Source organism: Anabas testudineus, chromosome 18, assembly GCF_900324465.2.
Source record: "Anabas testudineus chromosome 18, fAnaTes1.2, whole genome shotgun sequence".
Taxonomy (NCBI): domain Eukaryota; kingdom Metazoa; phylum Chordata; class Actinopteri; order Anabantiformes; family Anabantidae; genus Anabas; species Anabas testudineus.
This window is the reverse complement of record NC_046627.1, coordinates 21,060,779-21,083,868: the sequence shown is the minus strand read 5'-3', so window position 1 is coordinate 21,083,868 and position 23,090 is coordinate 21,060,779. Positions and strand designations below refer to the sequence as shown.

Genomic DNA, 23,090 nt, shown 5'->3' with positions numbered 1-23,090 from the left:
CTTGATGTCTGTGACGTATTTATCACAGACTTTGATTTGGATTTTTAGTCCTTTTTTAAGTTCAGCATCAAAAGGCTGCCACTTTGTTTCTTCAATCTTTACCACTTGGTTGTTCGAAATTAGTAGCTCGAGCATCCCTGGTGTCTCTGACTCTGTTACACCAATGGCATCAGTGATGACATCCACTGATGTGTTTACATTCTGGTGAGAGTAACACAAACTTTAGTTAGGTTTTCATACTCTGATATTATTCCTAATTAACCAATAGCCTGGTATAAATATGACTACACCTGCCTCGACAGTGTGTATAGAGGGTTGTCCAGTTCCGGATCAGTGCCCCATCCACTACTGATTACCTGGATCAGGTGCATTAAGTCAATCAGAAGCTTCTAAATGACTAAACACACTTGAGCAGTGATGGTTGGAAAACGAATAATTCTTCCACCTGGAAAAACTTGAGTGTCTGCGATAGCCAACAAATTCTAAGACTGAATCACTGAATACAGACATCCACTGACCCCAGCAGCTCCATACTATACTATAAAATCTGCATCATTATTTTATTAGGCTATGTAACTAAGCCCCTGTGTTTCAGCCATATACTTAAAATGAATTTAGTTAAAACATATGATCATGTTTTTATAATTTAATAATTGTACATTTATCATGTTTATTGTATGTGACACAATGTTAAAATCCTTAGTATTGTGTTCTGTTGCTCTATTTAAAGAGGATACCTCAATCTAGGTGTAGCAGGTCGACTTCAGCTGGAGCTCATACCTGCTTTTCCCACATTTCAAGTGGGACACCCTGATATGGGTCCCCAGCTTCAGCTCAATCATTGCTGCCTACCTCCACAGACACAAGGCTACTGGAGTTGTGTCCTGTTATTGATAATATAATATTTTATGTAGTGGCATAAGCTTTATCACTACATGGTAAAAGTTGCTACTTTGCAATATGCCAAAAATCTTAAACAAAGCAAAAAATACAAAAGAAAGAAATAATGACATTATGTGGATTCTACCTTCTGCAACGTCACATTCTTCAGGGGTATGGCTTCCTTCACTGACTGAATTTTCTTTACAGAGGAAATCTGAGGAGGAGCAAGGAAGATTGATGAGTTAGCCTACCAAACACTTTACTACAGTCTATTACTACAGTCTTTGTTAATAATATTATGTTATTTTGTATGATAACTTATATTATGAATTGACTTACTTCAACGACTTCCCCTTCCACAGATATAAAACTGTGTGTCTCTGTACTCTTGTCCAGGGGGGTGAGTGGAGAGGCCGGCTGAAGGAGGGCTTCCCCCTCCGTAATAAGCTCCTCCGTCATGCTTACAGGAGCACTGCGAAAGAACTGTGTCTGTTTATTAATATGTATATAATAAGGGGGAGACTGCCCACCCAGTGTGTGACCCCTCATAAAGATTGTTGTTGCGTTGTGTGATTTTAGAGGCAAACTCTTCATAAAGAGTTATTTTTCTTATTGTTTTGCCATCACTAATGGCTGCTTGTTTGTTTTTTTTTTGTCACTGCTGGTCTGACAACATCTGTAAAATCCCAGGCCAAAACTTTGGGTTGGTCCTTTAATGCCACCACATAGATATGTAGTGGTGGTGGCCTAAAATAGGGGGATTCGGGCTTGGTCCATACTAATCTGTGCAAATCCATTCTGAAATGATAAAATAAAGAGAAAGTTAAAAATGAAGCAATAGCATATGCATTATTTCTTTGCACGTTTAAGTCTTTGTATTCCATGTGTATTCATATTAGATTTCTAGAATAATAAAATTGCTAGTTCAGTGTATTATGCAGGGTTTTATTTATTTATTAGGGTAGTAATATACTAGGAAATATCTCTTTATTCTACACATCCTTCATAGCACTGACTGGGTCCGTTAAGTCCTAACACATGAACTGGGTGATTTTTTTTTTTTTTTATAAAAAAAAAATAATAATAATAATAAATATATTTTAGATTCATTCAGGAGCTGCATCTGTACTCCGACCGTTTTCAGGTGTAGCCTACTTCAGGGAGAACCAATTTGACAGCTGATTGATGTGACTGATGTCAGGTTTTTGGTGAATTGTTTAACTTCGTCTCGACCTTGTGCTGGGGTTCAGCTCAGCAGAGACACTGATGTGCAAGACACTTCGAAATGAATCTTATTTATGAAGCTGCGCTCACTGCATCCAATCTGTAAACACCTTGAGACGTCCAGCTCTCCTGGAAGCCCCACTTTTTTATGCTTTAGATATATTTTCGAATTTAGTCTGATCTCCATAGACATCTGTTTAAATCTGGGTAAAATCTGGTGCACGTTCTTTTTGTTGCTTTTTGTAATCATTTAACGAAGTGTGTTTTCACGTCATGTTAGCGACAGCTAATAATAGTTATTATTATAGTATAGTTATATCGTTATTTGTTTGATGTACTTTTTTGTTTAGCTTGGCGCTCACAGCAGCAAACGAGTGTTAGCAACGCGGTGGCGTGACATCATGTAAAAATCACCAATTGAATTAAAAGTTTTTGTGAAGGAGACTTTTTATTTGTTACTCTCAGCAGCCTATCAGTGTCCTTCATAGACAATCTGTGCTGGGACCCTGTTTGGGACAGACACAGCACCCTTTAACCTTCTGAGCCAAAACGTCATGTTAAAAAAGGCAAGTTGTACAGAAAACATGAGCAGCTACTGTAGGCTATACTCCCAGCATATCGGTATTTGATAGAGACTGAAGTTTAAATAAGTGTCTTGTAGGTGAATTTTTATCCTTATTCATGCTTTCAAGTTTTTCTCAATATTTCTGAAAAGATATGGCTTTACTGTGATATTTAGGAATCTTAAAGAACGTTAAAAACCATGTCTTTTAATTTTTATCCTAGTACAATAAAGCTTTTGCAGCTCTGAAACTGTATTGGAAACAGTCTATGGTAACCGAGGTTAGTTTTCATGACATAATAGAACTATTTTAAGTGAGACCCAGTCAGATATTAGCCTTCAACATTAGAGAACTTAAGCACCTTTTGTTTTTACAGGTTTTAAAGTAGAGTAGTCTTTACATAGTTTGGTTTTGAAAAGTATTCGTCTTTTTTCCTGAACCTCAAATGTGGAAGTTGCTCTTTAAAGCTAACTATTAAGTTGCCACAAAAGTTAGAAAACAAGAAACTATTCCTGACTGACATGACCATCAACTATTTAGCAAAAGGGACTATTTTTTAGCCTTTGTCTTTTATTCTCTAATCATTTCTAATTTCTTACCTTCTGGCCTGAGAAGTAGGAGTCAGAATCAGCAGTGGTGATAAAAGTGATAATGTCACAGCGATTGACCCAAAATATGGACAGTGATAATCTGGAGACAGTAACCAATGAATGTCTTTATTGTATTATACTGTTCATGTCTTGTTTTTATTCTGCCCATCAACAGGAGTTGATGCCCCGTCCCCCCAACCCAATATATATATATATATAATTTTATTGCCATTAAATATTAATAAGACATAAACCTACAACAGCCTATGTATTTAATTACTGTAAAATGAACCCACTGAGCCTTTTTCAAACAAGAATTAATTCGTGTTTTGGATGTTAAAATTCACTTTATGTTTTTTTTATGTGTGCTTGAATTGCCTAAAAACCAGACTTTGTTAAAAGGCTGGAATTTCCAAGTGCCCCTGAACTCCACACGTGTTTATTTAAACCGCCCTTCATTCCTCTGTTGTCTTGTAAGTAGTCGACACAGATTCTCTTTACAGACTTTAATGGTTTTTAAGTTTTTTAAACATAAGTATGAAAGTTAAACATAATCGAAGATATATCAAATACAAAAAGTCCACGTCAGTGAGTTTTATCTTAAAGGCGTAATTGTCAACAAGTTAAAGCTAGTTAGCTAGCTTTCTAACGGGCTAGCTAACTGGTAGCGACTAGCGAACAGCTAGCAACTATGCTAATGCTAGTATAAAGACATGTCACAGAGACTACATATATTTTTTATTTTTTTAACGGAGAATCGTTTTAGCTTTTACTATGAAATGAACAAATGAAAGGGTTGTAAAATAAAACTGTTTCTGTCAGAACACAACAAACCTGGCTCAAGAGCGTTTTCCCACTTCATAGTAATTAGCAGCTCAACTCTACTGGACTTGACTCTGTTCATTCTGTGTATTAGTAACTGGAACTGGTTTAATTCTAAGTAGCTGTTTATCAAAGTAAGGAGACAAGTTTATTTTCACTAAAACCTGCATACAGGGATGAGATCCAGAGGCTGGTGGGGTGGTGTGAAGACAACAACTTGGTCCTAAACACCTCAAAAACAAAAGAAGTGATCGTGGACTTCAGGAGGAAGAAGTCAGATCTGCAGTCCATTGTCATTAATGGGGAGTGTGTGAAGAGGGTGCCAAGCTTCAAGTACCTTGGTGTGCACATAGGTGAAGACCTCCAATGGAGCTCCAACACCGCAGACGTAATGAAAAAGGCCCAACAACGTCTTCACTTCCTGAGGATCCTCAGGAGGGTCAACCTGAAGAGAGAGCTGCTGGTTGAGTGTGCTAACATACTGCATCTCTGTGTGGTTTTCAAGCTGCACCATGGCACACAAAAAGGTTCTACAAAGGGTCATAAACACTGCCCAAAAGATCATTGGCTACCCTCTTCCTTCACTGAAGGACCTCTACAGCACCTGATGTCTTAGGAGGGCACGCAACATCCTGAAAGACTGCACACACCCGGGACAGCGGGTGTTTAAATGGTTGCCCTCTGGAAAAAGACTCAGGGTGCTGAGGTCACGGACCAACAGACTCAGAGACAGTTTCTACAATAGAGCAATAGCCCTCATGAACACACACACACACATCTGGTTTAGTTTTTCTAGAAGAATGTAGATTGTATATTTGTATATATAATTGTGTATATATATATTTATGTTGTTTTCTACTCTCTCCTTGCACCAATGTGGGACAGTTTGCAATTTCGTTGTACTGTTGTACCAAGTGTGACTGTACAATGACAATAAAGCTTTATCTTATCTTAGATAACAGAGACTTCTCCCTGACCAATCAGAGATAGTGACGCTTCTCTCTGACCAATCAGAGATAGTGACGCTTCTCTCTGACCAATCAGCGATAGTGACGCTTCTCTCTGACCAATCAGCGATAGTGACGCTTCTCTCTGACCAATCAGCGATAGTGACGCTTCTCTCTGACCAATCAGCGATAGTGACGCTTCTCTCTGACCAATCAGAGATAGTGACGCTTCTCTCTGACCAATCAGCGATAGTGACGCTTCTCTCTGACCAATCAGCGATAGTGACGCTTCTCTCTGACCAATCAGCAGTCCACATCGCTCCCGCCACCTGCCAACTGTTGCTATGCAGTGGAAAGTCTGTAAACAAACACTGAGATATCTGTGTAGTGTCCATATTTCTATATCTAGTACTTTTAAAGTAGTTGCTGTACACAAAACCTAAAATGACCTAAAAGAAAAACTGATTTTTCTTGCATTTCTTTACATTATGATTATGACCTCAGATAAGTAATATAGTTAGAAATATAGTTAAAATAAAATCATTATATTAATAAAATGTCTTTTTAACTGTTGCTCTGTAAAAAAAGACTTTACCTCACGCTATCTGCTGGTCGGAGTTTTAAAAATGTATAAAATGATATGAAATTTCTAGTTTCTGTAGTATGTTAGTTACCTTACTAAGTTACTAGGTACCTTTAATTAATAACGTTAAACTTATCTCCTTCTTTTTCTATCCAGAACTTACAATGTGTCCCTAAAGCCGTACTATATGTCCAGCTTTGATGAAGAAACACCATTCCTCTGTTCAGCTGATAACAAGGGAGGGATGCAGCACCTCCTCCATTGTACCACCTTACAGTATGCATGGGGAACACTGCTCATTGCTTGCTCCCTGCTCCAAACCAGCTGTGCCTGCACTGACTGGATCCAGTCATAACAACTGTGTGAACTGATGTCTGTCGCGCCTGAGACCTCAACCCACATATGGGAAACACCCATTTTGATAATATTGGCTTCGCCTGGATAACTATATTCCAGGTAAGAAAGGCTTCGCTATGTGCAGGTAATATTAGGAAGAGATTTCATTTGGACCCTGAGATTGTATTATGATGTTCATTCTGGCAGTGCACAGTTTGTGGATTTTGGGTTCTAACTAGAAGCTACTTAAAGAAGATATTTAAAACTAATTCTATTTCTATTGCTCCCTAACTCTCTCTACCTACAGGTTGTCACAATGAAAGAATGGTCAGAGGTCATGTTTTATATTATGGACACTGATTCCTTCTGGAATATTATTATTTTTATTCCCATCAGTATTGTAAGTACTCACTTTTTTGTTTTTGTGTTTTAATTAGGAACTTCAAAGTTTTAGCATGTTCTTATGTGTCAACAAAAGACAGGGCCAAGATTGAGGAACCCTCCTGGCAAAAGCCTGATCACATTTGGTTTTGAGCCAGGTCTTAGGAACAGCCAGAGGAACCCATCCAATCCAAAAATGAACTTTTAAATTTTTAAGTCATGAAAATATTAACAAAAAGAATAAGTAAAGTGACAACAGAACTGCGAGAAGAGGGAGAACATTTACTAATGCACCTCCACAACCTAGAGTCACAGTATTGTAGCCCACAACGTGGCCAGCTAAAGCTTATTCTCTGCAGAGTGATGCAAGTCTATTATTTATCTAGTTTAAAGGCACAAATGAGTTACAGTTACTGCAGCATTCGGCTCCTCCGTCATGTGAGCTGACAGATTTTTCTGGTTTGCACATTAATACCGTGGTCGAAATTAATTATTACTGCATTTTCAAAGTTATTAAAACGTAATTAATAAATGTCAGATTCAGTTATGAAATAGGCTAATTTTAATCTCAAAATCAGCTGTGTAATAATTGTAAATATAAATGAATCTCTAATCTAGCCATTTACCCTTACCCTAAGTAGCTGCTTATTTTTCTCCAACCAGATATGCTCATTTATCATGACGAATGTCTGTGTAGTCGTCATCACCACTCAGTTCTCTGAGAACATGGGAGGAGAAACAGGAGAGCAGCGAGAGGGAGCTGTGTCTTTCACACAGCCTCGTTACAACATAACCGGCTGGATTAAAAACATCTGTCACCGTTTCGGCCTGGCACCCAGCCAGCCTTGGATTTTCCCCAGTTCTTCCTCTCCTTCTCCCTCTGGACTCCGCCCACCAGCCACAACCTCTGTTTCCAGCCTCCTCCCAAACCTGCGCCCAGCCTGCCATCAGCCCTGTTTTTTTTCTCCCTCTCTCAGCCCTCTGAACTTAGTTCTTTTTGTGAGTTGTTTTCCTGCCACTGAGCAGTTGTTTTCTGTTGTACTTTGGTTTTGTTACTTTGTTCCTCGCCTCACTGGTAGTTTTATGTTGTTACTGTGACCTCGTGTTTTTGCAAAAAACAACTTCGGGGGATTGTCAAAAGCACCGAGGAGTCATGTTGGTGAATTTTATCAGTGTACTCACCCTGGCCATTGAGCACTATGAGCAGGTGAGAAGGAGAGTCTGCTTTTGTGTTACCTACTGCAGGCTTCTGCAAGTTTGAGGTGTGTGAGGTGAATGCGATACCGGAGCTGCTAAAATGTTCAAAAACTAAACCAGTTCTGGCTGACAATTAGTTTGAAGAGGGCTGCTATGGGGCTATTGCTCCCTCCCTCGAGCTCTATCTGTCTTGCCCTCTGTCTATTCTTGTTATATTCCTTTATTTCTTTCCATCTTCTCCACTTACAGCCTGTGGAGTTGACAAAAATGACACATATCAGTAATGTGATCTTCACCACCTTATTTGCTGTGGAGATGTCCATAAAGCTGCTCACTCTTGAGTGGGAATACTTCAGTGACCGAAACAACCTCTTTGACTTTGTCATCGTTTTTACTGGGTGAGATGATCCTATGAAGCCTGGCTTTTGCTTTTCCCAGTGAGCAACGTAGCATTTAAATTTTATAAAATATGTGTTTTTTTCAGAAATCAAAAATCATTGTTTTTGTGGTTTTCAGTCTGTGGGACATCATGAAAAACACTGATAGCAAGCTGTCAGTTCTGAGAACATTTTGTCTGCTGAAGTTTGTACGGCTGGTTCAATTCTTCCCTTACATGAAGAGACAGCTGACTGTGCTAAGGAGGACCATAGAGGGGGCGGCCCCGCTCTTCAGGCTGCTCTTCTTTGGGATTTTCATTTTTAGGCAGGTACATCTGTGCAAAGTACACACACAATCCATTCCACCACATGTAATGTCAGAGGAAGCTTTATTCTATTAATACAGTTATCAACCACAAGGAATGAAATAATGAATTATTCTGACTGTCGTTTCTTTGCAGTCTAATAGGAATGCACCTGTTTGGCTGTAAATTTAAATTTAAGACTCCGAATGGAGAGATCATCCCCGATCGCAAAAACTTTAACAGCCTTCTCTGGGCCATGGTTAGTTTGTGTCGTCATGAAGTCTTAAAGTAATCCAATACAATAAGTTATATTGATTTGAAGTAGCGAAAATAGTTAGATTACCTAATTAAATTTTTAACAGGGTAACTAGCACATTTTTAATAATTGTACATTGTGTTCCAACATCATGCAATTTGTCCAATAATATCAGTTTGTGTTGCTCTCTTTGTTAAATCTGTCAATCAAGATTCTGACTCTGGAGAACTGGAACCTAGTGTTGTACAACACTATGGCTAAAACCTCACCATGGGCGGCTCTGTACTTTGTTGCAGTTATTATTTTTGGAAAATATGTTCTTCTAAATGTACTCGTGGGCATAGTGGTTGACAACTTCCAGGCTAAGGTAAGAATGTCTGCCTCAGTTCTCTCTAAGAGCTACATGTTTTATAATTTATTGACCAACACTAACATAACACCCCCAAACACTTGCGATATGTTTCCTGTTGTTCTAGCGTCACTCAGGTTCCTAAGGAGACAACTCTTTGTTGGATTCTGAAAGTTCGCCAAACCGAACCCCTGAGAATGACTGTTAACAGATAGAAATGCTAAGTTCATAACATCCAGGCTTTGATTGAACCTGCAGATGCTCATGAGGACAAAGTACGTTTTTTAGTTAAGTCTATGTGCTAATCGCACATAATGATTTGCTGTCATTTCACTTTTTATTTAACAATATCTCAGCGTGTTAAACGATATGATGTCACTGTCTACACATAAAAAGACTAAAAACAACAATGAGTTGAATTTTTACGCTGTTACAATGTCAGAAGTTGGGTTTTTTCTTCTTTTGGTTGCTTTTTGTTTTTGTTTCTGTGTCTTTGTTTTTTTTCATCTCTTGTCTATATGTCTCCCCGCAGTTCTCTTCCCTGCCAGCAGAGGCGTTCTTCTACCTCAGCCTGTCTCCGGTCCCTTTGGTTCCCCGCTCCTCAGCTTGCATCGGTCATCACACCTGCTCATCATCATCATCCCTATACTCCTGTTTATAAGCTCCCTCATGTCCATTGCTTGTTGTTAATGTGTCTCCCATGTATCCTGTTGTTCCTTGTTCGTCTATTTCCCCGACCTCTAGCTTTCTCCCCTCAGCATTATTTAGTTTCATGGTGTCTAGGTTTGCATTAGTCTGGTTTAGTCTGTAGTTTGGTTTTTTCTCTGTTTTTCTCCTCCTACATTTTGTAGTGAGCGTTTTTGTTTTGTTTTTTTTTTTTGTGTAATTTTCCTCCTGCCTTCTGCAGTGAGCGTCTTTCATTATTTTATTTCCTCTGCGTGTTTGCAGTTTATCTGTAATATATCTACTCTGTTTATTGTTAATAAAATGTATTTTGACACTGCCTTGCCTGTTTGGCTTCTGTGTTTGAATTCCTTTTTCATCTGGGCCACAGACACTTGCTTCTTTCTTTTGGAAATCCAAAAAGTGATAACTTTATCTAAAACTACTAAACTTCACTGAGTTTGTATTTTTTCTTGAAACACATTGGAGGTCAGTGGCAAAGACAACAAAGACGAAATAAGCCGAAATCAGGTTCTGGAAATCCTTTGGCCACAATGTGCAAAACTTTGTGCAAATATCGACCCATGCAGAGATTTATGAAAGGCTGCAGAAAAGTGCTCCACTGGTTCAAAGAGCACGAGGATTGGTCGTTCTACATGTTGCCTCCAGAGAACAGGTAAGTATTATATTATTACCACCAGATGACAAAATGTGAATTTATTATCATTAGACATGATCCTACTGTTCTGAAACATCCTTAAGAAGTATCTGTTGTACAATAACAGGTTATTCGTTATTGGCTTCAAGGTCGCAGTGTGTTTACTCTAATGATTGAATATTGAAAAGGGAAAAGACAGGTTGATAAGGTAAAAACAAGCACCGGGTCAGAACCAGGTGTCTATTAATCAACCCAAACAATGGTATATATGTGGAGGCCGTGGCTTAATAGGTAGAGCAGTTATCTACCAATCATAGGATGAGTGGTTCAATTCCCGGCTGCCATGTCACATGTCAAAATGTCCTTGGGCAAGACACTGAACCCCAAGTTGCCCCAGTGTTTACCATTTACAGCTGGGCAAGACAAAATTGAAAATTAGCTAGAAATGGTCATAATACACACTAGAAAGACAGAAACAGGCTACTAGAGCTCAATAGGGAAATGTGTGTCAGATGAGAAATAGGAAGGGAAGGAAGAGTTTGTGTCAAGAGACTAATCATTTGGGAACAGGACATGTCTGAGGAAATAATACAACCAGCAAATAAAGTGAGACAACTGAGTGTCTTGTGAGAACAAACGTGAACTAGATTTAATTGTGTCCAGTGGTTTTGGCTTATGGCTTCAAATCACGTCTGATTAGACCCATTTGTTAAATATGAATTAAATTGTCTACAGTAGAGGGAAGTTGATATAACAATACTCTAAAATAATTTTTCTGGGATGTATTTTAAATACTCTAACTAAGATAACTGAATTATTAACACAGTGTTATAGGATTACAATTTGGAATATCATTTCAGTTTTACAGTATCTTCAATTCCCCTTTGCTTTCATTTATCTAATCCAATGCGTATTATGTATGTTTGTGTTTAGGTTCCGTCTATTTTACCTCTGCGTGATCTCTCACAAGATGTTTGACAACGTGATCCTGATGTTAATTCTCTTGAGCTGTATTGTCATTGCCATGAAGAGGCCTTCAACAGACCCTGTCAGCATAGTGAGACACACATACTGAATATGTTGCACCAGAGAGCGACACGGAGTAAACGCTCACATGGTATCAAGATGTGCAGTAGATACACACATGTCCATATAGTGACACACACTCGTGCACCTGGATACATACTTACACACAGACAAGATGGATGCTACTCATTTGTTGGAATGAAGAATATATAATTTTAACTAAATGTAATACATAATAAAAGCAAGTTATAAATTAATCTACCACCCTTTAGGAGCGATTGGTTCTGAATGTGGCAGATTACATGTTCTCTGGTGTCTTTCTGGTGGAGATGCTTATTAAGGTGAATATCAGTTCTGTCTTCAATGCAAAGACGTCTGTGGTTATTAAGAAATCACATAAATATTGAAGGAAACTTTAAATTCTTCTTCTTCCTCTTACTGAATAAATGCACGTCATCGTTTCTGAGCTCCTGAATGATCTTTTCAACCCCTTGTGGGTTTGAGATCAGGTATTAGAAAGTCAAATATGTAGCAGCACTGTGTATTTGCTGTAAATGAAACAGGAAATAGAAAAGCAAAGAAACACTTCTAAAAACACTTTAATCTGGGACACAGCCAGGAGCCATTTTGACAGTTCTTTGTGATAATTTAGCACAAGTCATTTTGTGACCCATTGTGAGGAACTCCGTAGTAATCCAAGTACACTGGGTGTAGATGTAGTTTTTCTTGAATTTACCTGTGTTGTGGGAGTGAACTTCAGCACATGATCATCTAAAACAAAGAGGGACAGTACAACAGTGGATGGAAACAGAAAATAAAGTTGAAATGAAATTAAACATGAACTTTAAAAAATGTTGATCTAAACTTCACATTTCAAAACTTTAAATGAATCAGAAACACCTCAAAGTTACATAGAAACTGTTTAAAATGAAGTGTTTACTGGTGATTGTTAAACATTAGAGAAAACTAACTATAGTAAGTAATGAACCGTACCTGCAGCTGATCCAATCTTCACCTCAGAATAAACAGAGCTCTCCTCTGGTTCATGTTTCTTCCCTGTTAGCAGTGATCACATCAATGAATGAAAAGACTGTTACTGTTTCTATTTATTACTAGTTGTTCTCACTACACTACATTTGATCTCAGTTCTCATTAAATCAAACACTCACCCTTCTCAGAGATGGTCTGAAGCTCAACTGAGGCATATGTGACTTCTTGCACCATCTTACACCGAAGCAACAGCTCCTCATATTCTTCTGTAACTTCTATATATTTCACAGTATCAGTAACAGCAGCTGGTTGAGGTCTCTAACCAACTATCCTCAGACTGAACAAGCTACTTGGATGAGTAGTGAAACATTTAAGTAAAGTAAAACACAATCCCTGATCTCACAGGACCTTTTCTAAAATACAATAAAAACTAAAATCTGTGATTTGTCAACTCAACTAAACTGGTTTAGATTGTAGCCAATACAGTTTGTCTGTTGAGGTACATGTGAGCAGAACGCAGTGCTGAAGAAAAACAAAGAGATTTGAGACGAGTGGGAGTGAAAAGGATGAGAAATGAGTAGATTAGAGGGACAGCACAGTTAGAGGAAGGATGCAGAGTATATCAGGAGAAGAATGATGAGGATGGAGCTGCCAGAAAGGAGGAGAAGAGAAAGACCAAAGAGGTTCATGGACATGGTCGGTGTGACAGAGGACCAATCAGAGAACAGAGTGAGATGGAGACAAATGATTGACTGTGGAGACCCCCAAAGGGAGCAAGAAGAAGAAGGAGAGGTATCAAAGATGAATATCAATGTTTTTTAAATGAACCTATCATCACAACCCTAATTAGTACTAACTGTGACTGAAGCATTTAAAGTATTAGAATAGATTTAGTAAATTTCATTTTTTAAAGAAGGACATTTGGAACTAAACTGGTTCCAACTGTCAGCAAATGAAATGAAGCTTAAAGTACAGAGAAACTCAGTGAAACATGTTTGTGCTTTTCAAGCAGACTGACTAAAGAATCTCTCTGAAACTAGACTTGTTACAAACCAACAAACAGGGACCAAACAGGTACAAACAAAAGTATATTTATTAACAACAAAAGAAGGGCAGGGGACACGGAAACTACACAAACCAACAAAGTATCAAATTAAAGAGACCCAAAAACGCTGTAACATACAAACAAAACCATAACCCAACATACAGAGTAACAACTGAAACACAGGCAAAAGAAACTAACTAAAAACTGAACACACTATCGTGAACAGAACACAAAAACAAACTCACGAATAAGAAATACAAAGTAGCAACGAAAAACCACGCACTAATGCGGAAAAGAAAGTAACAGACTCACTAGACGTACAAAGTAACAAACCAAAATCACTGCAGGAGGCAGGATGGGCAGGAACAAACAAACAAAACCAACAGGACTAAGTAACAACTAAAAAACACTGCAAAAGGCAGGCAACTTACAAACTCACAAACAAACTCACGAATGAAAACAAAGTCCATCAAACTAAATGCAGTCCAGGGTGATCCAAAAAGCAGAGTGACAAACAGACAAACTGACGTGGGTCCATGAGAAATGAGCAGCATGAACGAACGTGAAAGATGTGTCATGAATGAGCGACAAACCAGCAACGAACTGAGGACTGAGGGGTGATTTTAAATCAGAGGGATGCACAGGTGAACTGAATGAGTCAATTAGTCCAGCAGTGAGTGGAGGGCGGAAAGTGGAGGAAGTCCATATCTGGTGTGAGACAGGAGGGTGAGACCAGAACAAAACAAAACCAAAGCCGCAGACAGGGGCAGAGGGAGGAACTGTAACAAGACTGAAGCTGATTCACAGAACCCAGTGAAACTTGAAATGGGTCAAACTGCTCTAATGCATCGTTTACATCAAGGAATACATGTACATAGATCATCTTGAAACATTGTAAAGAATATATACAAATAAATATTGATAAAATACAAATAATCTAGTTTTTATTGTGACTGGATCCAGATTACAGTGAGTCATTCAATCACTTACACACACACACAATGAATGTCTCATATCTGACACACATACTGCATGAAGAGTGGAGTTAGAACAGAGCAAGAATTAAAAACTGCTTTTCAGTGTAACTATCTTTGGTGATGATGTTTTTAATGAGGAAGTAGATGAAGAAATCTGATTTTAAAACTGAAACACCACAAGAAAACAGCAGAGTCAGGAACAAACTAAGTGAAGCCACTGAGAGAGGAACAGTTGAAATAACATCCTGTATGTGAAGAACTGATGGAAAACACAGATTTTCAACCTCATGTGGGGACATGAAAAGCCCTGCTGTGCTTCACGTCTAATCTCTGCTGATCTCCTCTAGATTTACCAACACTTTCCCTACATCCACACCTAGTGGGATCTCACCATGAAGACACTTTTCAGTATTTGTTCATGTTTTTCATCTGAATGTCTCGGAGCTTTCTGCCTTCACATAACTGAGATGAACGGGACTAGTTTGTGATGTTTGAAATGAAAAGAACAAATGTCTTGTTGCTCTGAACAGTTCACACAACAACAATCTGTCTTTTGTCAAGTTTGATAATGTCAGAGGGAAAAGACTGTGGGATGTGTTTAGTACATAAAGCAATTAAAAACAAACAACTTACTACTGGAAATATGTGTAAAAAGGTAAAAATACAAATAGAAAATACATAGTTACATACTGTACATATATGGGCAGGATATGTAGTAGATCAAACTACATATACACAGTAAACGTGTTTGAAAAAGCTTCTCTCTGCACCGTCACCTCTGTCCTACTGTACAACTAAATGATCATTTAGCTGCTGTTTGGAACATCCAGCAATCTGTGCTTTGTGCTGAAATAACAGAATATGTACATCATAATCTTATGAGCATGTGTGATGATGTGTTCTGTTGTGTCATCTATTAACACATTACAGGACAAACTACTGAGCATGTTGTCATGTTTTCTAGCAGAGATGCTCACAGTGGTTTTATTAAATACTGTCAATCATTTGTCTTTGGTTTGTTTTCCTTACAGGCCTGATAAAAAACACAGAAACAACATGAAGTTATCAGAGATGCTTTCTGACATTATTATGAGTTGTAACTTATCTAATTATTTGTCAAATAAATCATCACCATAAGCTACATGGCAGCATTTTTACCAAAAGACGTTCCAGGTTTGACTTGGGAATAAACAGGTTCATCTGTCGCTGCAGCAGAAGATTTTTCTGTTAACAGAAGTGATCTGATTGAAATATTTTTTTTGTCATAATTAACTATGATAACATAGTGAACTGACAGGTAGTCAGATTAATATCTCCATTACAGTTCTACAAAATAAACTTACAGTAATACAAAAAGACAGGTAAGAGGTAAGAGTCTCCCATTAGATAATTACTGCATGGATGATTATGTGTCAGCTACCAACCAGTTATTTAACCCTAACTGATGCAGTGAGTAACTTCTCAGTTCTCAGGTTTTTAAACAACCACGTCAGAAGACACATGCTGTGGTTGTGGAAAAGATGTTAACCTGTTTTAGAAGGGTCAAATTACAGGCATAAATTAAGCACAGAAAACATCTAAGAAGACTGAAACTACTAAAACTGGTTTAAGAATTGTCCAGTGGACGAAGGTCATGTGGTCTGATGAGTTTAGATTTACCCTGTTTCAGAGTCATGGAATCATCAGGGTAAGAAGAGAAGAGGGTGAAGTGATGCACCCATCATGCCTAGTGTCTACTGTACAAGCCTGGTGGGGTAGTGCTATGATCTGGGGCTGCTGCAGTTGGTCAGGTCTAGGTTCAACAACATTATGTAACCAAGGAATGAGGTCAGCTGACTACCTGAATATACTGAATGACCAGGTTATTATTATTATTGACCAGGTATATTCTAAGATGACAATGCCAGGTTTCATCTGGCTCAAATTGTGACATACTGGTTCAGGGAGTGTGACACATTATTTTCACACATGGATTGTCACCACAGAGTCTAGACCTTAACCCTATTGAGAACCTTTGGGATGTGCAAAAAAAATAATGCAACTCTGGAGGGGAATAAATGTTGTGACATAGCAGAAGCTTATTAAAACAATGCCACTGAGAGTGTGTGCCATAATCAAAGCTATAGGCAGTCTAACAAAATATTAGTGTGACTTTTCTTTTGGGCTGGCAGTGTATTTTTCCATTATGTCTTGTCACAGCTCAGGATAAAGGGGTCAGTTTGTAAACTGCTTCAAATTGGTGCTGTTGGCAGAGACTTAAACATTTGCAAATGTGGATTTCATGCAGTGCGCAGACTTTACCCACCTTTGTTTTCCTTGGCTTTCTCTTTCTTGTTTCTGTCGATCTGGGCATACACCTTACTGTCATCTGTAACAGAAACAACATGTTAGCATTGGTTTGTTCAGCAGACATATAACATACAGCTGATTTATGTAACGATGAATGGTGACTTTACTGAACTGCATATTGGCCCATAATTATATTTAACCATGTGACATAAGCTTTGATTTCTGAGACTGTACTTCCCGAAATAATCCTATGAAATCGTCAAAGAAAAATAACGATGATTTAAGACACAGAAGGACGTAAAATCTTTAAATTAGATCTCTTGTTTAATAATTGGAGTCCTCACCCTTCTTCTTTCCAAAGGTTTTAAGTTCAATCAAATAATATGTGGCATCATCAGATTCATCTGAAATATACAGATGGTTTTAGTATTAAATCATTACAGACATTTCTAACTAAACATACAGTATGAATCTATTGTTACTGTACCATTTCCAGTGTTTTCAGAGTCGTTCACTGATTCATAGATGTGAGCCTCACCTACAGGGAAAATTAATAAATACATTTATATACAATTAAAAATTATATTTCAAATAAAGATACTGTCAATAGAACAAGTGCAAGGACAGCACATCTTTAATATTTCATAGTCTTCATTTCTTAAATTTAATAAGTCACACTGTGGTCTGTAAGATATATTCATATTTTTCTCATCTACAGTCGTGTCCTATAAGAAAACAGTGGAGCAATAATTTTTTTTTGATTATTTCCATGTGGTAGTTTAGGTTCAGTTCAGGTTGAATCAATGTAAAATTCAGTTTTACATGTGGATTTCTTGTTGTGATTAAATCACCTCAGGAACTGATTGTAAGGAAGAGTTAATGCAAAGTCAACAACAGCAATAAGAATCCAAATAACAAAAAGGTAAAGCAGAGAAACCTAAATCATCATCATCAGTTCAAATACTGACCATGGAGAGGAGAGGACTGGTCATTATGTTGGTTTTCACTCTGGTTGACCCTGTGATTTGTGGTGGGGGGGCTGCTGCTCTCTGACTGAATCGACCTTAACAGAAATAAATACATATGTTTAATCCAGAGGTGGAAAGTGCTGCTGTTAAATATAAGAAGAGAGGAAACAGTTTACTGACCTGATAAAGCAGGAATCTGTGAAAAAGACATTTGTTGTTACATAGTTTTCAAACATAAAGAATCCTGCTGCTGTTTCATGCTATGACTTTAAAACACATCTATGTATCTGAATAATACAAGAGAAAGTAGCAAATAAACAGCTCATATCAGAAAGACAAATATCTCACGCTTGGACCGTCTGAAGCGACACAACAGGAGCAGAAGAACGAGAAGAACGAGAGAAAGGACTCCACAAACCAGTCCAATGATCAGTGACCACGGAAATATTTCATGTCCTGCAGAGACAATAAGAATAAATATTATGTTGTAGTCAGAAACTTCAAATGATCTATTTTACACATAGGAAAATACATAAATCATTTGAATCTTACTCACTCTTCACTGTCATCCAACTCTGTGGTGACTCTTTTCCTGAGTGTTGACATTTGTAGAAACCTTCATGTGGCTTTGACACTGCAGAGATAATCAGCTCCACTCTGGTATCATTTTGGACAAGTTTGTCATTTTGATAGAAAAACACGTTGTTGGAAAGTTTTTGTCCTGTCTTCAATCTGCAGCCAAGAGAAACAGACTGTCCCTCAGTCACAGGATGAACAGGACTCATCAGGATAATATCTGCATCTAGAAAACAGTCAAACAGTAACAAGTTTCAGTCAGAGATCATCTGCAGAAGAAGCTGACGTAGAGTGATGCTACATTTATTTACTGATATTTAATCTAATACTTACAAACTATAAGTTACTTTTCGACACATAAACAGCTTTTCTACAGTTTCTAGGAATAAATGATCCAACACTTGATTTGAATGTGATGATTGACACTAAATCTTCAGACTAATCCTGATCTTCACCATTGATAAGAGACAGTATGGAACTGTCCTCTCTTTGGAAACAGAATAAGAGTAAAGCTGCAACTGGGATGAAGCCAAACGACAGCTTGTTACAGCAGCTCTAGAGAGAACAGGACATATGGACACATCAATATACTGTGTCATTTTTCATTTGAGCCCTAATGAGATGTGTCACCAAATGTGGTCACCAGAGGGAGCTGCTGTTTGAACAGTACACTATAAAGTAGAAACAACAACAAAGGGAACTGTAAAGACAAACCAAGATTATTAGTTGTGATATGAGACGTTTGTCTGTTGATGTCATGTTATTTAATCTACTGTACCATGTAGCAGAGTCATGAACTAAACTCTGAAAACTTCACTGTCTACAACTCAGTTCTATGGAAGTAAATGATATAACTGAATTTAGAAGATGCTGTAAATACAGAAATGAAATGAAAAGAATCCAACATACTGTGTCCAGTGATGTTGACTGAATTAGTGAACTGTCCTGATCCAGACTCACACCAGTACACTGCAGAACTGTTCAGTCCACTAACGTTACATGTTGATCCAGTCATCGTCCCCCAGTCAGAACAGAGGGACAGGTAACTGTCCTCAGGAAACCTCCTCACTCTCCACTCAGTAGAGTTTCCTTCACAGCTCAGAGACACAGAGTCAGAGGTGAAGTGTTGAACTCTGTCAGGACTCACAGTGAGAGACGCTGATGGAGGAAAATCTGAAACACAAAACATGTTGTACACACACATGTTGTGACTTATACAGAGCTAAAGAAGAACTTCAAAAGATTTCTCATTCTTATTAATATCATAAGTCAACAGGACACCTGGAGATTTCTTCAGCTTTACAAAGTTCATTACTTTGCTGACATAGATTTTACATGTTGGTCACAGACAAATAACTGGAAGATAAAGATGAAAAGAAAGGAACAAAGGAACAAACTGACCTCCAGACCAGACAAACGTTGGTTTGCTGTGTTCAGTGTAAAACACTGGTTCTCCTCTTCCAGCTCTACACACATATCCTGCTGTGTGTGTCTGTCCATGAACCATGTAAGAATCCTCTTCAGTGCCACTGTCACTACCAGGTAGCAGCTCATATCTGTAGAGTCTGTCAGACAGTTTGGGAACAGTCTTATACCAGTAGAACCTCCATCCTGCAGATGGATGTTCAACCTCACACTTCAGAGTTACTGAGGCTCCAGGACTCAGCCAGGATGGAGACACACTGAGGAAAGACTGGGGTTTATCTGTTGGAAACAGGTTTTCTCTGTATCACCACATGTTATGTCTACTGTGAAACATTAAATTCAATTTATCTGAACTTGAATAATCTTGTAATAGGTATTAGAAACTTTAAGATGGTCTAACTATGGAAAATCTAAATTGAAACAAAACAAAACTGAAACATTTGTTCTTGTTGACTTTGTACCTCACTTGTAACTTGTCACTTTAGATTAAATCATCTTCCAAATAAATGAGTGTAAATCTCTATTAATTATTAACATTTTCAGTTTGAATGACATATAACTTGACTTACTGTTGTTCACTGTCAGTTTGATGAAATCACTCCACTCTGTTGTTTTATATTGAGCATTTTTCTTTCTGCCTTTACACCTGTAGTTTCCACTGTGTGATGAAGAAGCAGAACTAATCCTGAATTCATTTTGATTTGAAGGTTTGATGGAGCAGGTTGTTTTCCATTCATATTCCCACGAAGTGTTTCCTCCCTGAATCTCACATCTGACAGTGATCATCTCTCCATGGTAGATCTCAGACCAGTTGGGATTCAGAGTCACAACCACCCTGTTTGAGACTGTTCATGTTCAACAATTTACAAGAACAACAAAGATGTTAAGTTGTATTCAGACAGATTTCTATTCTACATTGTGAGTTTTAAATCTCCTTGTCAAACTCACCCAGTGTGTTAATTCTTACTGACTGGCTGTACTGGGAGTAGTAAACTGGTTCTCCTCTTCCTCCTCTGCACCAGTACTGTCCTTCCTTTGAGACACTGATTTGTCCATTTGACTTGAAAACATCATCGTGTCTGATCAGGAGTTCAGAGGATTGATCTCCTCTGTACCAGTAATATTTCCAACCAGATGATGGATTCACAGAGCAGCTCAGAGTCACACTGCCCCCTACTGGAATGACTTTTATGTCAGCGTTCAGTTCAGCTTCTGGTTTAGTTGCTGTTTATTTTAGAACAGAGACATAAAAAAGCATTAGTGTCTTCATAAATCTGAGTAATGTTCTAAAATAAATTAATGAAAATGACTAAAACTAAATATGGCTGAACTCATTGTATCATGGATGCACAAATTATTTATATTATCACTGATCTGCATAATGAAATATTTTCTTTCATGTGTTAAATAAATAATTAATTAGATACTTATTAAATGGAAACATGGGTCGTATTTTAATTTCCTGTTTATTTGTTGTGATTTGATGTGATTAACTACAGATGCATCATGCATTACTTATCAGTTTTTTTCAGGTTTATTTGACCTCAGTAAAAAAAAAACTCTCTCGAAGTTCAGTGCTCTGTGGAAACTGGACTTGTCTGAGATTCTGGACTTGAGTCCAGAGTGTCTAACACTGATCTATAATCAGAGCTATCTGAGCTACCTCATGAGACAAAACCAAACCACATAATGACAGAGAGTCAGAACCTTCCACACAACCGACCCCCATTAACTTTATCTTTATTCTTGTAGTAAACATGAAGAGAAGTTTTAAATTAAATTAAAGATAATTTTCATTATTTTCTTCATTGTCCTACTTACGTGACACAGTCAGTTTGATGACTCTGCTCCACTCTGTTAACAAATAGTCTCCTCTGCCCCGACAACTGTAGTCTCCACTGTGGGACTCAGCAGCTCTGTCGATCCTGTATTCACTTTGTGTTGGATATGTGTTCAGGTTTGTTGGTCTCCATTCATACGTCCACTGAGTACGTTCATGGTTCTGGATCCAACATCTGACACTGATTGTTTCACCAGTGTAGATCAGAGACCAGTTGGGATCCAGAGTCACAGTGGGCCTGATGGAAACTGTTGACATGGAAACAGTTTTCTATCTAATATCTACTGTATCAGCAAATCAATAAACAATAATTCAAAGATTTATAAGATGTCAAATGAGAGTTTGACTCATTTATGAACTGTTATCATGAAGTTTTGTGGAGAACAAGTGGAGGAGAAAGTATCATCTGATAACTCTGACTCTCACTCTTTGACATCTGTCCACTAAAAACACAAAGACCATCCCACCTAAAATCTACAAACATGTATTTTCAGGTCTTATTCTGATGAGAATCACTAATTAATACAGTAATAGAAAAATAATATCACCTGTTTTAATAATAGTAACTTCATTACTGTTCTCTGTGTAGTAAACTGGGTTTCCTCTTCCTCCTCTGCAGTAATAGACGCCTCCTTCTGAAACTCTGTTCTCTGATGACCAAGACCCTGAGTTATGTCTGAACCAGTATTTCCAGCCCTCAGACTCGTCCACAGAGCAGCTCAGTGTCACTCTGCCTCCTGCTGGTATGACTTCACTGTCTGCTCTCAGTGAGGCTCTGGGTCTATTTGCTGTTTAGTTCAATGTAAAAACAAACATAGAAATGTTAGAATAAGACTTTCCCCACATTTCATTGACTTCACTATATTGACTAATTCATTTGCTGCTGATATTAAACATCAAACAGTTTTTTAAAAGTGTAGTAGAGAAACTTTACTTCCAGCTCCCAAATAGATTCAGATTTAAACCAAGATAGATTGATGCATTTCTATTAGTCCCATGATTCACTGGTTTACCTGTAGCCTTTACAGCACATTTTAGAATAAGGGAACACAACAAGTAAGTGATCTCCAAGAGTTCAATGTGGTGTTATATATTATATACAATGAATACAAAGAAAACTGCTACAAATTCTAATTGTAAATGTGAAGTATTGTATTTCAGAATATATAAAAATATCAAACTGACCTGATACAGTCAGTGTGGTGGTTTTACTCCACTGTGTTGAAGAATAGGAGTCTCTTCTGTTTCTGCCCCTACACATGTAGTTTCCACTGCTGGACTCAGAAACACTGAGAGTCCAGTAATTAACATGTGTCTGATGTGAAGTTGACTGAGGTGTTTTCCATTCATAATCCCACTCAGTGTCTCCACCTCCCTGGATCTCACATCTGACAGTGATCTTCTCTCCACTGAAGATCTGAGACCAGTCAGGTTGTAGAGTCACAGAGACAGAAGTGGAAACTGAGAGACACAAATAGAAATATTGAATTATCTGAATTAACTTGATTGGTGTAAAATGTCCTGACAGATGTGTTGAAATATTAGAAACACAGGAACTAAACTCACCAGTTATCTCAACTGTGACCTCATCACTGTAATCAGTGTAGTAAACTGGTTCTCCTCTTCTTCCTCTGCACCTGTAGATTCCTCCTTGTGAGACTCTGATATCTCTGTTTTCTTCACCAACAACCTGAACTTCATTAGAGTTTGAAGTTCGTCTGAACCAGTCATATTTCCAACCATCAGAGTCGTCCACAGAGCAGCTCAGTGTCACTCTACCTCCTACTGGTATGATTGTTGGACCTGCTGTCACTTTGGCTT

The 23,090-nt window shown here is 38.0% G+C and overlaps 3 protein-coding genes across 8 annotated transcripts in view; 1 reads left to right on the top strand and 2 right to left on the bottom strand.

Annotated features, from left to right (window-relative positions):
• Positions 1 to 19,155, bottom strand: part of LOC113157398 (low affinity immunoglobulin gamma Fc region receptor II-like) — a 40,708-nt gene extending 21,553 nt beyond the window's left edge. For all 3 annotated transcript variants that reach the window (XM_026352888.2, XM_026352889.2, XM_026352886.2), the window contains exon 1: positions 18,914 to 19,155. In XM_026352888.2, the coding sequence (XP_026208673.1) occupies positions 18,914 to 19,019 (106 nt within the window). In that variant the 5' untranslated portion in view covers positions 19,020 to 19,155. The remainder of the gene's footprint in view (positions 1 to 18,913) is intronic.
• LOC117153014 (basement membrane-specific heparan sulfate proteoglycan core protein-like) overlaps positions 1 to 23,090 on the bottom strand; it is a 328,715-nt gene that overhangs the window by 113,966 nt on the left and 191,659 nt on the right. Inside the window, exons 25-27 of the mRNA XM_033326552.1 lie at positions 21,818 to 22,057; positions 21,251 to 21,517; positions 20,378 to 20,653 (exon numbers count right to left, since the gene is read on the bottom strand). Coding sequence (XP_033182443.1) covers positions 20,378 to 20,653; positions 21,251 to 21,517; positions 21,818 to 22,057 — 783 coding nt within the window. The remainder of the gene's footprint in view (positions 1 to 20,377; positions 20,654 to 21,250; positions 21,518 to 21,817; positions 22,058 to 23,090) is intronic.
• Positions 7,285 to 9,815, top strand: LOC113157400 (voltage-dependent T-type calcium channel subunit alpha-1I-like). Of its 4 annotated transcripts, none has more exons than XM_026352891.1 (6): positions 7,285 to 7,535; positions 7,775 to 7,923; positions 8,042 to 8,227; positions 8,364 to 8,466; positions 8,675 to 9,087; positions 9,345 to 9,815. In XM_026352891.1, exons 1-5 carry the CDS (start codon positions 7,482 to 7,484, stop codon positions 8,981 to 8,983), a joined length of 801 nt encoding a protein of 266 aa, XP_026208676.1. In that variant the 5' UTR covers positions 7,285 to 7,481; the 3' UTR covers positions 8,984 to 9,087; positions 9,345 to 9,815. The 4 variants fall into 4 exon arrangements, 3 of the variants coding, with proteins under 3 accessions (XP_026208676.1, XP_026208677.1, XP_026208675.1); XM_026352892.1 differs by having other exon boundaries at positions 7,285 to 7,923; positions 8,675 to 8,830; positions 8,940 to 9,087; XM_026352890.1 differs by having other exon boundaries at positions 7,285 to 7,923.

Excerpts from the sequence above, each read along its gene's own strand:
- LOC113157400 (XM_026352890.1), top strand. The coding sequence starts at position 7,679 with ATGGGGCTATTGCTCCCTCCCTCGAGCTCTATCTGTCTTGCCCTCTGT. Across the intron at positions 7,924-8,041 it reads TTTGTCATCGTTTTTACTGG|TCTGTGGGACATCATGAAAA; the intron begins GTGAGATGATCC and ends TGTGGTTTTCAG. Across the intron at positions 8,467-8,674 it reads ACAGCCTTCTCTGGGCCATG|ATTCTGACTCTGGAGAACTG; the intron begins GTTAGTTTGTGT and ends CTGTCAATCAAG.